Raw genomic sequence first — 15427 nt, 5'->3', positions numbered from 1 at the left:
GATTGGCGGCGGAGGGCGGGCTCAAGGCTGAACGGCCGCCGGCCGACCTTGATGGGCGTCGCCGCAACCGAGCTGCTGCGGAGGGAGGGGGGGAGGAGGCGGGGGATCAACTTGAGCGACGTCGCCGCTACCCAGTGACAGCGGGGAGAGGCAGGACGTGCGTCCCCGCCGCCCAATAGCCAGGCCCGGGGCGGGGAGTGAGGAAGGCGGTCGGGTTTCTGCGGCGGAGCGAGTGGGGAGAGCTCGGCCGGGTCCTCAGCTGCGCGCTGGTTCCGCGTAGCTGGGTGGGAGGGGGATGCGCCGAGGCGGCGGGTCCGTGCGAGGGCGGCCGGGCCCCTGCGGTAGGTGGTGGGGGGAGAGGGCAGGGCAGGGCAGGGTAGGGCAGGAAGGGGGGGGCTTTCAGCTTCGTCTCGGGCGGACGGGGCCTCCGCCGGGGAGAGCGGCGGGGGAAGGGCGGCGGGGCCTTGGGGGAGGCCGTGCTTGGCGCTGCCCTGCTCCTCCGGCGGCTGCTTGAGGGCCGAGGGAGAGCGGCCGGCCCCGCCGAGGCGGGCTGGGGCCTGTGCCGGGGGAGTGCGGGGGCTGCGAGGCGCGGGCTTGGCGGGGCCCGGCGCTCTCGAGTGCTCTGCCGCTTTCCTCGGGCTCTCCCGCTGGGTGCTGGCTTGGCTTGTTTTTTTCCAGCCGAGTTCAGCGCTCGGGACGCTCTGTTTCGCTGCAGAACAGTGAAACGGGCACTGCGGCTGAGGGGAAGTTGTAGGTTGGCTTTATTTATGGTTTTAAATCTGCACAGACTACCAGAACTAAGAGCACACCAGCTGCAAGGGGACTCGTGAATACCCAACCTGCATTCACATCAGACTGCTTTAAATGGGGTTTTAAAACCGGGCTGCTGGAGTATTTCTTTCTAGAGTGTTAAATGACTCATACCTACTGAATCGGCTTTAAAATGTCGCTTAATCACGGTAGAGTTCTATTTAACTTGGTTTCAGTCTAATACAACTTTCTGAAGCTTGTTAGGCAATGTTCAAGGTTTAAATTTTAATTTATAGCTCTGTGGTAACGTTAATACTGAGCTGAATCTCATGTGTAAGTTTCCCTCCTCCCTATTTTTTTCCTTTTAAACAGGATATAATTAGCTATCATAATATTCTAATTATGTAGATCATCCCACCAAGGTCAGTAATGTTACTTACATAGTGTTTCTCATTACTGCACATTTTCACATCCTTCTAATTACGTGAGTGCTACAAGGAGTCGAGAGCTTGCTTTGTTTTTACACTCTGCCTTTGACGTTCCTTCAGTGTTTTCACAGAAGAGCTAGTTCAGCCTCCTACCGTATGTGCATTCTTTTTCCAGTGTTAACCATCGTGTTGTGATAGCTGGCCTCTAGCTGAGAATCTGCCAATAATCTCCTTTCTTTCCTAATGAGAGATGGTCAAGTGCTTGGTGTGATCCAACTCTTCATTGTTATGTCAGCTGTATCTGCAGCTGTCAGTCTTTAAAATTTGGCAGCTTCCTTTTCTTGGAACTGTAGGACTATAACATTTCAAAAGTACACTTGGATTTTCTTGAGTTTTGACCAGAAAAAGCCTTTAAAATTGAACGGAGCCTTGCAGTCCTGCCCAGTCTTGCAGTTGTATCTCTTAATTGGGTCAAAAAAAAGGCAGCATAAGGTCCCGTGCGGAGTTTTCTGCCTGTGCTTTTTAAAATTGTTACCGAGTGGTTCTGAACACTCAGGGAAACTGAAAAACTTTTCATCAAGTGAACAACCTTCAAAGTGAGTAGCCCTATCTAACAGATCTTCAGTAGCTTTCTCTTTCCTCCTGAGATAGCTGATAGCACGTTCTTTGATCATCTGTTAACCTGATACTTTGGACACTGTTGAATTCCTTTTTTCCTTTCAGGCCCAAGTTTCCAGTCTGTTTCTTTGGTTTCCACTTTCTGCAGTTTGCTAATAAGAGATTCTCCTTCTTGTAGGATCTCTAGCATTGATTCCTAGAACTAGCTTTCAAAAACATTTGTATGAAAGGAATGTTGAAACTTCGTTTCAGGTCACTACTCTCTTCACTTTAGCTGCAGACCTGTGCTTGAGAATATTGGTAATGTTTTCAAAATACTGGAAATACTTCAGGCAGGCCGTGGTAATCCTCTGGCATAGGGATCTTTCTATAACAAGAAAAGAGCAACACTATCTAAACCTCCTCCAATTTTGTGTATGCTTAGCAATTAACTCTTATGTTGCGTGTCACTGCTGAGCTTCACCCCTTCCCTAAGGAGAGGGTCTCGGTTCCACCCTGCCAGAAACTGGCTTTTGCCAGACCCTTTGGTGATCTGAGTAGAACAGAGATGGCAAAAAGCAAACTACAAAAATCCTATTTTATACTTTTTTTTATTTTGCTAGTTCAGCTTAAGGAGCTTAAGTAACCCCTGCTTAGGGTCACACAAGTGTCAGCCCTAACAAGAGGGGATGCACTGACAGTTAACTCCAGATTATTTTGGGCTAAACTGGATCTTTTCCTTAAGAGTGAGTATCACTACAATCCACTGAATCAAATCCGCTGAAACTTCAAACCCAGACTGAACAAAAAAGTAGGTCTGTTGAACTGTGTATCAGAAGACACAGACTCAACTTGTAGGATAATTGTAGTGGCATACAAAATTGTTGCCCCTTAGCTCTGACGTAGCAGGTTATCTCCCAACCAGTTAAGCCAGCAGCTTTTTCTTCCCTCCTGGTTCTGATGCTTATCTGAGCACAAAGTTAGTTCAACTTGCTAACCTGGGAAAAAAAAAAAAAAGCCCTTACCCAGTTAAAAGGAAAAAGGTGCTAATAGATTTCTGCTTGTTCAGTGAGTTTAATAGGCTTCACTGGGTGATCTTGGGAGCATCGGTGGTAAGTCAGAGGAAGCAGAAGCAGCTTGTGGCCAGGGGGCCTGAGGAGGCAGGGAAGCAGCTCTTGTCCTTCCCTCACAGCATCTGCAGGTGAGGATTAGATGCTTCAGAACACATCATCTCACTTCCAGTAATTTAAGTATTTCTGTAAAGCGCAGTTTCTTATTTCAAGTGAAAGTATCAGTGTTCTAAAGGGAATTGTCAAATTTCTAAAAATCTCGGTTACTTCAAAAATTTAAGAAACCTATTTCAGCACCATTTCACTGGTATGTATTAATTATCCATCTTTATAGCGTGAAATCTTAAAGAAGATCATAGTTCTTCTCACCCCTGCTTTTTATACTTGTAGTGAAATGTGTCTGGCAGATGCACTGGTAAAAGCGTTTCAGTTAGGAATATAAACACTACCTTTTATGTCTATAGTGGCAGGTGCACTTGTCTTTGTTTCTCTTTCATCATGACTAGGTAGAAATTTAAATATACTACCAAGACAGTAAACCTAAATAGTGTTCCAGTCTGCCAGTGTCTGTGTGCTTTTGATACCTGGCAGAAAGCAAACATTATCCATAGCTTTTCGTAGTTTTAAGATTGCTGCTTGATATAAAGCAGTAGTAGCGCTTACTGGCTCGGTTTCAGCCTGGGTCATTCCAGTGGCAGCTCTGCAGACTACAGGAGCTTTCAGGTGGTTTGGTACTTGTGCTTGTTAGTTTGTTTTGATTTTACTAGGATTATTTTGTTAGCGAGAATTGCTAGGTTTATTTTGAAGTGTTGAGTGCCTTGGCACTGGAGCAAAATGGATCTAATCATATTCTTAGCATACAAAAATCTCTAAATTAGTCTGACAGCTAGTTTATGATTAAAGCATAATTTGTTTCACAGAACAAATTTAGATTAAGGCGGTTTACACAGCTGACTTAAGGCACTTAAACTGAATGGTGGACAGGACCAAAACACGGTGCTTCGCTGAGGACAGTAATTATAAAAGAAATGCTGGAAAACAATATGTTGGGGGGGGGGGGGGGGGGCGCAGAGAGCAAGAACAAGAACTCAGTCTCCGTTAAGGAATATGCCTAATGGTTGTACAGTGACATCTTTTGATGACTCCCCCCCTCCTCTTTTTGTTAGGTTGTTGCTGACAGCGAAAGACTTCCTCTCAAAGCTGTTTAAATGAGAATGTCCCTGGCACAGAGAGTACTACTGACATGGCTTTTTACGTTACTCTTCCTGATCATGCTGGTGCTGAAGTTGGATGAGAAAGCACCATGGAACTGGTTCCTCATTTTTATTCCAGTCTGGATATTTGATACTATTCTTCTAGTTATGTTAATTGTAAAAATGGCTGGACGTTGCAAGTCTGGCTTCGACCCTCGCAATGGCTCCCAAAACATCAAGAAAAAAGCCTGGTATCTCATTGCAATGCTTCTGAAGTTGGCCTTCTGCCTTGCCCTCTGTGCTAAACTGCAGCGATTTACAACGATGAAGCTAGCCTACGTATTTATCCCTTTGTGGGCCTTGCTTATTGGGGGTATGGTTGAACTTGGATATAACATCTTCTATGTACGAAGAGACTAAGCTACACGATGTGGCTTTCAGTGCTGAGATTGGTAACAAATTACTGGATTATTGTAGGTTTGCCACAAACTTGATCTCCAAGTTAGAATGCCAAACAAGAAACTAGTCAAACTGGAGACTTTATCTAAACCAGGCCAAAGACTGAAAGTAGACTTGTTCCATTTTTTTATTTTAAAACTGTCACATATGCTCTTGTAAATAAAAGTATTTGTTCAACATAAGTGTTCTGATATATATTATTGTGGTTTGTTACACAGAATAAGATAGAGGCTCTTCACATGCAGGTAGATCTCCTCAAAGAAACCACCAACGCTCCACCCCAGGGCATGCAGCGCATCGGGGAATCCTTGGAAGGAGGACTTAAGCTTTCTGCTACTCTTGCTGTCACTGAAGAAATAACCAGTTAACAGTAATTTCTGTCATGTGCTAGATTTGCTTTAAGAATCCGTAACAATTGATAGCTGCCAAATAAGAGTGAAAAAGGAATAAAGTGACTTTGTGGAGAATCCACTTCCAGTCTGAAAGACTAAAAATAATCACTTTAAGCTGCCAAGACAGACAATAACCAGTATGTTTATGTGGGGAAAAAAGTAGCTGACCTGTGCCAGCAGTCCAGGAGCCAGAGAAGAGGCAGACTATGGCGATTACCTTTCCAAGTGAGAAGTCACCAGTGCTGTAAAAGCCTGGAGCTACAGGGCAAGTTCTGTAATGCCTTTGTGCCTGCAGGAAGCCATACTTGTAAGGAAGATGCTGTTTAACCCACAAGTATATTAGATCTCTGGGGTGAAGCCTTGGCTTCATGGAGTACTGGCAAACAGAGGTGGGAGAATATGGACTTGATTTCAAGTAACAGCTGCAATGAAGGGGACTTCAGGGAACAGCTGGAACCATAAGAATGTTTTGTGGGCCGGAAGTGCTCTGCCAGGAGCAATGGCAACACCAAATTCAAATGTAAGAGTTGTCCAAGACCTTGTTAGTATGCATGCTGAAGATACTGGTCCATTTAGAGTTCCTACGTATAAAAGAATGTCCAGTGAATGAACAGAGCCCAGGAAACAGTCTAAGGTAACAGGAAGGGACTAGACCAAAGTGTCTCACAAATAAAATTTTAATTATTTACGTTCAGCTGTACTTGTCCTTTTAAAAAAAAAATCTTCCTAAAGTGTTTAGATTTTCCGCTTGCTGTTCAGTCACACAGGCATGGACACCATATTGTCAGAGACTGCTGAAAAGGGCTTTATCCAAGAAAAAACTTTTTCCACTCTAAGACAATGGGTCTCAATTCAGAACATCAGGTGGAATGGTTTACTGGGATGCTTTTAAAAATTTATGGAGAAGAAGAAAGAGTGTCTAGAGACCTACCGCCAATTAAGGCAAGCTTTTATCAACCACTTAAACACTGCTGCAAATATGTAACAAGAATTTAAGCACTTCAGAGAACACAAGTACATATGCACCCAGACTCACGTTACGGCACCAAGCGTAAAACAGAGTTCCTGTAGTCTTTCTGCATTGATACTTATCACAGAACAAAAAGCAAAAAAAGCCCATACTGCTCAGGGGACCACAGCAGCTTTCTCAGTCAAGCTGATGATGTTAACAGATCATTAGATCTTAACAAATGATAGGAGAATAAAAACTAGCCTCATTAGGACTGGGTATATTATTAGCAAGATGGGCCACAAATGGTGACTCTGCCCCATTAATAAACCCCTTCTATTCCACAGATGTAACAATTATCTGAAAGTTTGGCATCTCTACTTAACTAGAATTGAATGCAGTTGTTCCAATTCTCATTTTAATTGCTGCCTCTAATTCAATAGAAAAAGATCAACAATTTCAGTGTTTTGGTTGTGGGCTTGGTGGGGGTTTCTTTTTGCTTACAAACCTTGAAACAAGTGAGAGTGGTTTTGAAAGCTGAAGCAGACCAGTTTCTCCCTGGTGTCCTACAGAAGTCACACACACATTGATTGCCTTCAGCACAAGACAGTTTTAGGGGACAGCCCTGTGGAAGCGCTCAACTTCGTTTGCAAGTTCCTAGTCCTCAGAGGTACTCTGATGAGAGGAATATCCCTTTTGACTTCGTGTCTCCGATTTCACTGGCCTGAAATGCGCCGACATGTTGGCACATGCAGTCTCGCTTTTTTGTGATATCAGAACTTCATTTGAAAGGATTTATGATACAAAGTAAAGTACACTGTAGCCCACCGCGACCGTTCCAGAAGCTGTACAGGCATCACCTCTACCCAGCATTGCCCTGTTCTCAAAGGCACTGTCACAGCTTTGATACGCAATGACTTCTCCTCGCACTGCTTCTTACATTTACAGACTGATCTTCATTAAGTAGAACAAAATGAGTGAAAAGCAAATTTGACGAAGTTGGCAGGGAAAAGGGGAAGTTGATGCTGAGCTGGCTCATGCTGATGTGCAAGAAATGGGCAGAAGGAAAGGAGGACCCAAGTGCCCAGCCCACTGTGGAACACTTTGTCTCCATTACCGGCAGCAGCTGGGGCGGGGTGTGGAGGAGAGAACTTCACCTTCAGCAGCTTTGTTTTACAATGGAACTTAAAAGCTTCCTGTTGTGAAATGAAACTGGAAGTATTTATCGTATATTGATGATACATACAACTATATACATAATACATATATATTGATGATATTGTATATGTAGATATATATTCTACATCACTTACTTCAAATCATTTACACAAGCTTGAACAATTCAGCCTGCCTTGTAGGCAAGTACATCTACTGTTGTCTGATTAAGGAAAATACTTAATGCACATGTGTGAAAGGTCATGAAACTAAAATTTCTAATTACTTGTTCACACTGCATTTCTTGATTTGTCACTGTTTTAGACTAGTAGCCAGTTTGCTGTTCTTTTTACACTTAAAAAATAGAATTATGTCACATATGCATCCTCACCTTCAACAAACTTCCACCTGAATGCTCCCAAGAAGGTGTACATGCACCCAAAGTGCACTGCTAGGCACAGGTGACAAGACTGATAAATAAGCTAGTACAGGACGAAGTTACATAACAATTTAAGAGATGGCAGCAATATTATTTTCTGACATGCATAGTAGTACAGAAACAAAATCCAAAAGCAACCTCATGGACATGTTCACATTTGCCCGGTTTAAAAGCTGAGTGATACAAGGTACTGATGAAAGTGACATTTACGAAACTCGCAGAAACTCAAAGAGTTCTAACAACATTAGGTGTTACCTGTTTTAACACCGCTGTATTTTGGCAACAAATAGCACTGCTCTTCAGTAACAGGGCTCCTGAATAACCGCACCCTCAGAAATAAGTTCTTTGAATTGATTAGCACAGAAACCATAGCACTATCCATGTAACACATCGCACGCTTTTTTTTTCCCTTTTTAAGAGTGAGGTAAAAATAACTACACCGAGTTGGAAAAAGAACGTTTTCACTGTACCTTTACTGTTTCAAGGCCTGGATGGAGTTGGTCTCCCATACCCGAGCAGGGCTGGGTACCGGCTGGCTGCTGAGAAGCACCAGGCGTTGTGGACTAGGGCAGTTTCAGGAATCGCTGCAGCTGGACCGCTACAGTACTATTCAATGTAAATTCAACATTTCCTCCTTGTACTGAAGTTGGATAAAGAGTAGAAAAGTCTGCAACTCAGTAACACGCTCTCCTTTGATCTGCCTTGTCTATCACAACCAACATCACAAGCAGGCAAGTGTAACCAAAGTCTTCATAAGCGCAGAACGACAGCATAAGAGCAAGAAATGGAGAAGAAATGAGAACCCAAGCTTAGTTTACCTGTGTTGGTTTTTATCTCAGTGTTCCTTTTGAAGTTTATAAAGAAATTACTGCCAAAAGATGCAGTTTAGTCTAAAAATTTCATTTCTGACATTAACAAACGCTCTCTACTGCATCAATTAGACAGCCAAGTACCTGAGTGTTACGGCACGCTCAGGATATAGCTTTAGCAGTCTTGACTGCTGTTACGTTAGTTTTCCACACAGGTCTAATTCTCAGTGTTTTCTTCTTCTTGAGACACTTCGGGAATAGCTTTCTCAGCTAACTGCCCTATTTTGTCTCAATACAACCAGATTAAAAACTGCCATAAAAAGCATAGTCCTTAAAACACAGGCCTAAACTCCACCAAACCTTGCACCTTCATTCAAGCAGACTTGAAATTAACTGATAAAAGAAAACACATCATCAGAATAGTTACTGAAAAATCAAACTTGATGAAAACAGAATTTTAAACTGCTGTTTTAATCAATCAATCAATGTTTGCATCAGATTATCATAACTGTACACCAGATATTAAAGGACTATTTAGGACTAATGCCCTCATCAGTAGGCTCATCTATCAGCATGACCAGAACATGAGAGGATCAGTGTTTAGCTGGCACTCAAGTACAGCACGGCTCCAAAGCAGAGGAAATATCAGCATCACAGCACAAACAGTAGTTAGAATATAGTACATGAAATTTGCAAAGTCCGTATTCCCTGATGACTCTAATAGAAATAGCAACCTAGGTACTGTGAAGTTAATCACTGCTTCTGGACAGAACATGAAATAATTCGCACTTCTAAGAACAAAAGAAATGAGCGACTGATGGGAATCAAAGTTTCCCAAATTTTCCCATGCATGCTGCAACTTCAGTGGGATCTGCACAAAATATCAGTATCACCTATTATACAGTTTTTAAAGTGCATTTCATCCGTTTGAGAAAGTAATAAAGTCTCAGCTGGACACAGGGACTCACAATCAAAGGAAATATTCTCAACAGCGTCATTCACAGCGAAGAGAGATCAGAGAAAACTTATCCTTTCCGTTCCCAGTGTGTACACATTGACAGTGAGGTAACAGGCGCCGCTCTGCCTAAAGACAAGGCTCTCTACATATCCCACCACTAGAAAAAAAAAAACCGAGTAAAATTACACTCCAGAAGCCTGCAAAGTTCTTTTCTCTCTTGATCAGAATTAGTACAGTTTTCATCCCCGGAGGGTCAGGTGGTAGCCTTACTATCTCACAACAGTTTATCATGCCAGTGAGCATGGAGAGCACATGGATTGGTTTATTTCGATCAATTCAGCATCCTTATTACATGCAGATATTAGAAAACAGTCATTTTGATCCATGAATACCAGTCCCGTGTTTCTTGGAAGACTTATTCAATTTTCCAAATATGTAACGTTCGGATCTGTTTCACAGCATTCTACTATTTTACGTTTCTACTTCCTACATCATTTGCAATGCCGACTTATTTACTGTGCATGTGTATTATCTGCTCAAAAATCAATTTTATTTAGAACCAAGGAATTCTTTCACAGATGAATATTTAAATCACCACCCTCTGAAATAATACTTTATTTCTCATACTAGATAGAATTAATATTTCAGTTAAAGAAGTACTGAAATATTCTCTACAGTAACAAGGAAAGGAAAATCTGCATGCCAGCAGCACCTGTAATGAAAATGCTGTTTCGGAGTCAATGTGCAGGCGCTGGGAGGGCTGGGGGATGACACCACACTGAGTAACACTTGTATGTAACACATGAAGTCATTTGCAGCGAAATGCAAAAGAACCAGTAATTAAAAAAAAAAAAAAAGCATCTTGAAAGCTATTGGTAGTGACAGTAACAACGCAATTCCTCACTACCCACAAATATGGTGCCAATATCTAGGAGAAGATGTCTTTATTTCTGCACAGCGTGTCATGAACTGGAACACCACTGCGAACGCACAGATGTCAACACCACTGCAGTACAGGCAACAGCCCTGAAGCTGGTTTTTCCAATCTGCAGAAGAACAAGGGCCAAGAGAGACAACTAAACCACTGGAGATTTCAGCCAAAACAACAGAAAGATTTACAGATAACTGAAATCCAGGGAAGGGGACAAAGCAATAAGCAAAGACTAGTTTCAGTACATCAGAAGGCATGGAAGATTTATTGTTGAAGCAGAAGTCTGAGTATGGAGCTGTCTGCGGCAGGAATAACGGTTATAGCACAGGACCACTTGAAACCAAAGCAAGAACTTCATCGGACTAACGAACAATTTGGGAGCCAAAATTCTCAGAAAAAGTACTCCCCTCTTAAAGAGCAACTGCATCAAAATGCAAACACCACAGGTAGAGAACAAAAACATCTTTTTGTTTGTTTTAAAAAAGCAAAGTAAGAAGTATACACTAATATAGCCAGTCAAGCCAGACTGTTTACACCTTAATACAAAGGCAGCTCTGATAAGACTAGATTTTCATTTCGAGATGGAATTCTGTGCAGACAGAATATGAACACTGCTGGGATTACCAGTGGCTGTCTCAAACATAAAGAATGCATAAAAATTGCAAAAACTGCCACTTTTTCATCTCTTAAAACTCCGAAAGTGATAAGAAAAAAAATGGGTTGAAGACACAGGCAGTTTAGAAGCAAAATTTCAGAACCAAGATGTACCGGAACAGAAGTTTGAGGCCGTATCAGCCAAGACCACTGAGCAGGTCTTCACAAGGAAACAAAAGTTCTACTTTTAAGTGTGAAGTTGTCTGCTAAATCATTTTCAAAGATTTATTTTTTTCTGTCTGGGCAGGGCCTATGATGCAGAAAGTTGGCTGCTGTCAAGGGGGGTGTATACACTTTACTAAAATCTGACAGAGTTTTTTATAAAAAACCTACTTGACCCAGAATGAATTATCAACATACAAATAAGGTTTGGTTTTTTTAAAGTAAACCAAATAGATGGGGTTTGGTTATTTTGTTTTTGTTTGTTTTTTTTAAAAAAAGTATCTGGCAAGGCTGGTTTTGATAAAGCTAGAGCGTTCTGCTAACCCACTTGGAAAGCTGTGTGCGTGGTGCAAACTGCCGCCTGCAGCTCTTCTCTTTTACTGTTCTCCAACGGCTGGCAGAGAGAACAGGAATGGAAGGCTACAGAACTGCGTACAGATGTTCATAAAGCCAAAGAGATTACGAGTGGAAGCTTCTGGATAATCCAGGAAACACAGAGAGAGCTGAGACCACACTTCCACTGTCAGGAAGGCTCAAATCCTTACATGAACCAATTAATTTTTCAAATCAGAATCTGCTAGCGTAGTAACTTACCATGTCACGTATGAATCATTTGCTCATGGCGTGAGGGGAAAAGCAAGATCCCTGAGGCTGCAAAACTGGTAGTAATCTCTTAGCCAGCATTAAAGAAAATAGCACTAAAACTTAAGGGCATATTTCCCACTTCCAAGAGATTCCTGTTTCTATTGCTTCTCTAATACGTAATTATGGCTATGCAGGAGTAAGGTTTAGCAATTCAAATATTGATTTAATTAATAACTCCTTGACAGACCTATTTTAGATTTAAACAGATCAGGGCACTCATCCGTTAAATGGCTGATTTTAGTACCAGGCCTAACTACGCAGTAGCATTTTGAATTTTAACAACCTACAAGCAAAAAACGTTTGCAACAAAAGGGCCTCAGGTAGTGGAAGTAGACATCACCTGGAAATCACACTGTTCTGTTGCTACAAATGAAGCCAAAGTGATCACCAAGTGCATCAAAGGTTATAAACTGGGTATATAAGGATGTACAACTTTGAGAAAATTACAGGGAAAAATAGAAAAAAAAAAATCAGAGATACAGAGGGCTTTGGAAATACAACAGGCCTAGGATCTTAAATTTTAAATACTTAGTTGAAGGACAGGCTGTAGGGCAGTTTACTGCTATTTGTAGCTACCTGAAAAAGAAGTATCATTCAGACGCGTTTGAACTATACAGTAATATGTTACACAAAGAATTCAATAAGTTAAACAGAGTTTGTTCCATTACCACATCAGATGCTAGCTAGCCTTGAAATCCTCTTCCCTCAGAACATGGCTTAACAGAATTCGAGGGTTCCATAGGTGGGGAGAGAGGAGAACAGTTACCTTGGATGCCACCGTTACTTACTTAATGAAACAACTCTTGCTTCCCAACTGGGACCCGTGAGGAATCTTCCCACTAGACATGCTGGCAACTGGCATTGCCTGGTGCCATCAGCATAGGGAGCAAATCAAACCCAAATGCGTCTCTGTGAATTACAGGTCACTGCTAAAGTTGAGGCTTTTATAGCCGGGTAAGTAACTATTTAAATACTCTTTGTTTTAATTTTAGTCAGGTAACTGATTTAAGTTGGGGGGGTCGTTGTTGTTTCTAATGTGAAATGGAACTGTCAGCTGGCTTGCGCAGGGAGAAAAGGCCAGCGCAGCAGGGCGTTTGCTCCCTCCACCAGCTCCCCCAAAGAGCTGCGCAGAGTTACTGGCAGCGCTCCTGGAGCCCACGGGGGTTCCAGCTGTGCTCCGCAACAGGGCAAGGTCTGCGTCTCTGCTCCACACCCACACCTGGCAGCAGGAGTCTGGAGAGTGCCTTTAGCAAGAAAGGAATCCTGCGCAGGGAGGACTGACCCTGCACTCTGACTCCTCTCAACTGACACAGAATGCCTCAGCTCTACCTTGGTTTGCTACAGCTCCTCACCCCACAACGGCGTAAGGGCATCCTATGCATTAGTGCAGGTAGGAACACAACCACTTAGAGAGGCAGTTTAACTGAATTATTTTTTGCAGACCCAAAAATAAAACCAATCTGTTATTATGAACCTTTATTAAGCGGCTCACATTTCAGTATAAATCACACTAAAAAGATTTTTAAAAAAGATATTTACACTACAGTGCTGACACATTTAAAATGAAAAAATTGGTATAAATAAGCTCTATGGAAAAGCCTGGAATTGTCAAAAAGAATTCTGGCTCATCTTACAAAAAATATATATGTTAAATGTCAGCTCTACTCTAAAACCTACAACTCAAAATTATTTAAAGACTTCTTTATGTTAAACCTGCAGTGTTTACAGTGCATCTGGCCCTAAGTGCTTTGATACTTCACAGTTATGGACAGGCACTGAGGAATGTTACAAAGCTACATAACTATTTTCTGTAACAGATGCGAAGGCAAGCCACAAACTTGCCTCACAGAATTTATGAATCTTTACATTATTACATCATTAAGTTTAAAAAGGAATTTAAAACCATATATACAAATTTAGCACAAAAAATCATCGTCTCTTTGTCCATGCAGTTTTGGATATGATGAACTATGTTGTCTTGTATCATCTGGATATACGTGACCTCCAGGGCACAACTTGCCTTGTAAGTCCTTGTGGCCAGGTTCAAATTTAGAATCCATTTCCAACTTAAATGCTGTCAATTCAACATGATCCAATCTAGTCTGAATATTCTGGCCCTCGACGTCATTAGGCGCCACTGGCTTTTCAGCAAGATCAACATTCATGGGTTCTTCTTTTATTCGGTGAGATGCAACAGGTTCATGTTTCATCGGCATAAATTCCTGCTGCAGATACTTCGTCTGCAGAGCATCTGAGAATTTGGTGTCTTCGGAGGTATTTTTGCTCACCATACAAATTCTGCTGTCAGTCTGCAGTCCAACAACCGAAGACTTGGGGTCTGCAGAGGTCCCTGCTTCAACAGGACTCGTTTCTTCCTCTGAATGATACAGCTTGAGCCGGATGTGCCAAGCCAAACTGCACACAGCTGAAACTGTTTTGAACTGGTGCACAACATTCCTTGGGATAAAGTAAATGTCATTATCGAACAACTGAATTCTGGCATATCGAATGCCTTCCCTTCGCAGCTGATTAAGTTTTGCATCATCAACCCACTGGACACACTGGAGGAAAAAAGGGGTGAAAAAAAAAGGGGGGGGTGAAAACTCTGGCTTAGTACTCGCAGAAGACACGTGATCAAGAGTTCATAGCATGCTTACCTGTGAGAGTGGAGGCTCATGCAAATCTAGTTGCAATCGCTGAACTACCTCTAAGAAGTCTTCAGCATGAAAACAAATTACATCTTTGGTTATACGAGGCTGCTCAGACCTACAGAAGATAAGAATTTGAAAGTCAGAGGCTGGAACTAACATGCTATGGAGAATGATAAAAAAAAATCTGCAAGCAAGGATAAAGAAAACGATAAAACAAAGCAACAATTCTAGCGTAACCTATGTTCTGAAGAAAAAACGTTGACTAAAATGGCTCTCAAACACTACCTCATTAAACTGGTTAAATGAATTAACTACAATTTCTTTACAAGCAGCAGTAAAAGCACCAATGAAAGGTCAACAAAACTCACTACTATCAATTTTTATTTTTCACTGACCTCCATCTGTCTTAATGCTGAAAGACAGATGCCCCAGATATGCTGGGCTTACTCTGTCAACAGTCGAACATGATATGCCCGTCAGGTACCTCAAAGTACGCCGCAGTCTGACTAGTATTACGGCAGACATTGCTTCGTATCTTAGCCTCAAACACCTTGTTCAGAGTTAGGAGTAAAACAGAATTTGCATTAAGCTGCCACAATGCTAGTGAGCAGCAAATACTGGCGTCCTCCACAAATCATCCCTTAAAAATACATTCCTATTTGTGCTCACTAGAGAGCTACCAAAAAGCAAAATCTGCATTAGGGTTTGTCTCTGCATTCACACTGTTAGCAGAATTCACCTCCTGTCCCACAACATCTCCCCCCTAAAAAATGCACCCCGTTTACATAACTCCTCTAGAGATTATCAAGAATTAGCTAGCACAAAACAAAAATGCTGCGATCCGTATCACTTTCTGACCTAGAAGCCAAACTCAGTTCTCCAATGGAAACATATAAAACTCAGCTCTGTGTGTTTCTTTTTGAGGGTTGTTTAGCTTTTAAAAGGTTTTTTAAAAATGCGGAGATCTGAAGACGCTATTTACTTGGGATGAAGCTCACACTAGGGTGGTTTTACCAACAGAACCGCCTGGACGGCGCAGAAATTTACTTAATGGATGGTCAAGCATTCTTCTTCCAAAGCAGCATGATAACCATATATATATATTTTTTTTTTTTTTTTTTTTTTTTAACCGGGCTTCTTAAACCAACAAGACGTGTTTATTTTATTTAGGTCATGACCTCAATA

General features: G+C 41.9%; 2 protein-coding genes across 4 annotated transcripts in view; one reads left to right on the top strand and one right to left on the bottom strand.

Moving 5' to 3' along the window:
* The first annotated feature begins 213 nt into the window (after window positions 1-213).
* TMEM60 (transmembrane protein 60) lies at window positions 214-4679 on the top strand. Its single transcript, XM_075428383.1, has 2 exons — window positions 214-341; window positions 4012-4679. The coding sequence occupies exon 2, from the start codon at window positions 4054-4056 to the stop codon at window positions 4456-4458; it is 405 nt and encodes a 134-aa protein (XP_075284498.1). The 5' UTR covers window positions 214-341; window positions 4012-4053; the 3' UTR covers window positions 4459-4679.
* Window positions 4680-7174: 2495 nt separating this feature from the next.
* RSBN1L (round spermatid basic protein 1 like) overlaps window positions 7175-15427 on the bottom strand; it is a 56823-nt gene continuing 48570 nt past the window's right edge. For all 3 annotated transcript variants that reach the window (XM_075428143.1, XM_075428145.1, XM_075428144.1), the window contains 2 exons: window positions 14249-14357; window positions 7175-14152 (listed from right to left, as the gene is read on the bottom strand). In XM_075428143.1, the coding sequence (XP_075284258.1) occupies window positions 13508-14152; window positions 14249-14357 (754 nt within the window). In that variant the 3' untranslated portion in view covers window positions 7175-13507. The remainder of the gene's footprint in view (window positions 14153-14248; window positions 14358-15427) is intronic.

Source organism: Opisthocomus hoazin, chromosome 8, assembly GCF_030867145.1.
Source record: "Opisthocomus hoazin isolate bOpiHoa1 chromosome 8, bOpiHoa1.hap1, whole genome shotgun sequence".
Classification (NCBI taxonomy): Eukaryota; Metazoa; Chordata; class Aves; order Opisthocomiformes; family Opisthocomidae; genus Opisthocomus; species Opisthocomus hoazin.
Note: the sequence above shows the minus strand (reverse complement) of the source record. Positions and strands in the feature narration are given on the sequence as shown.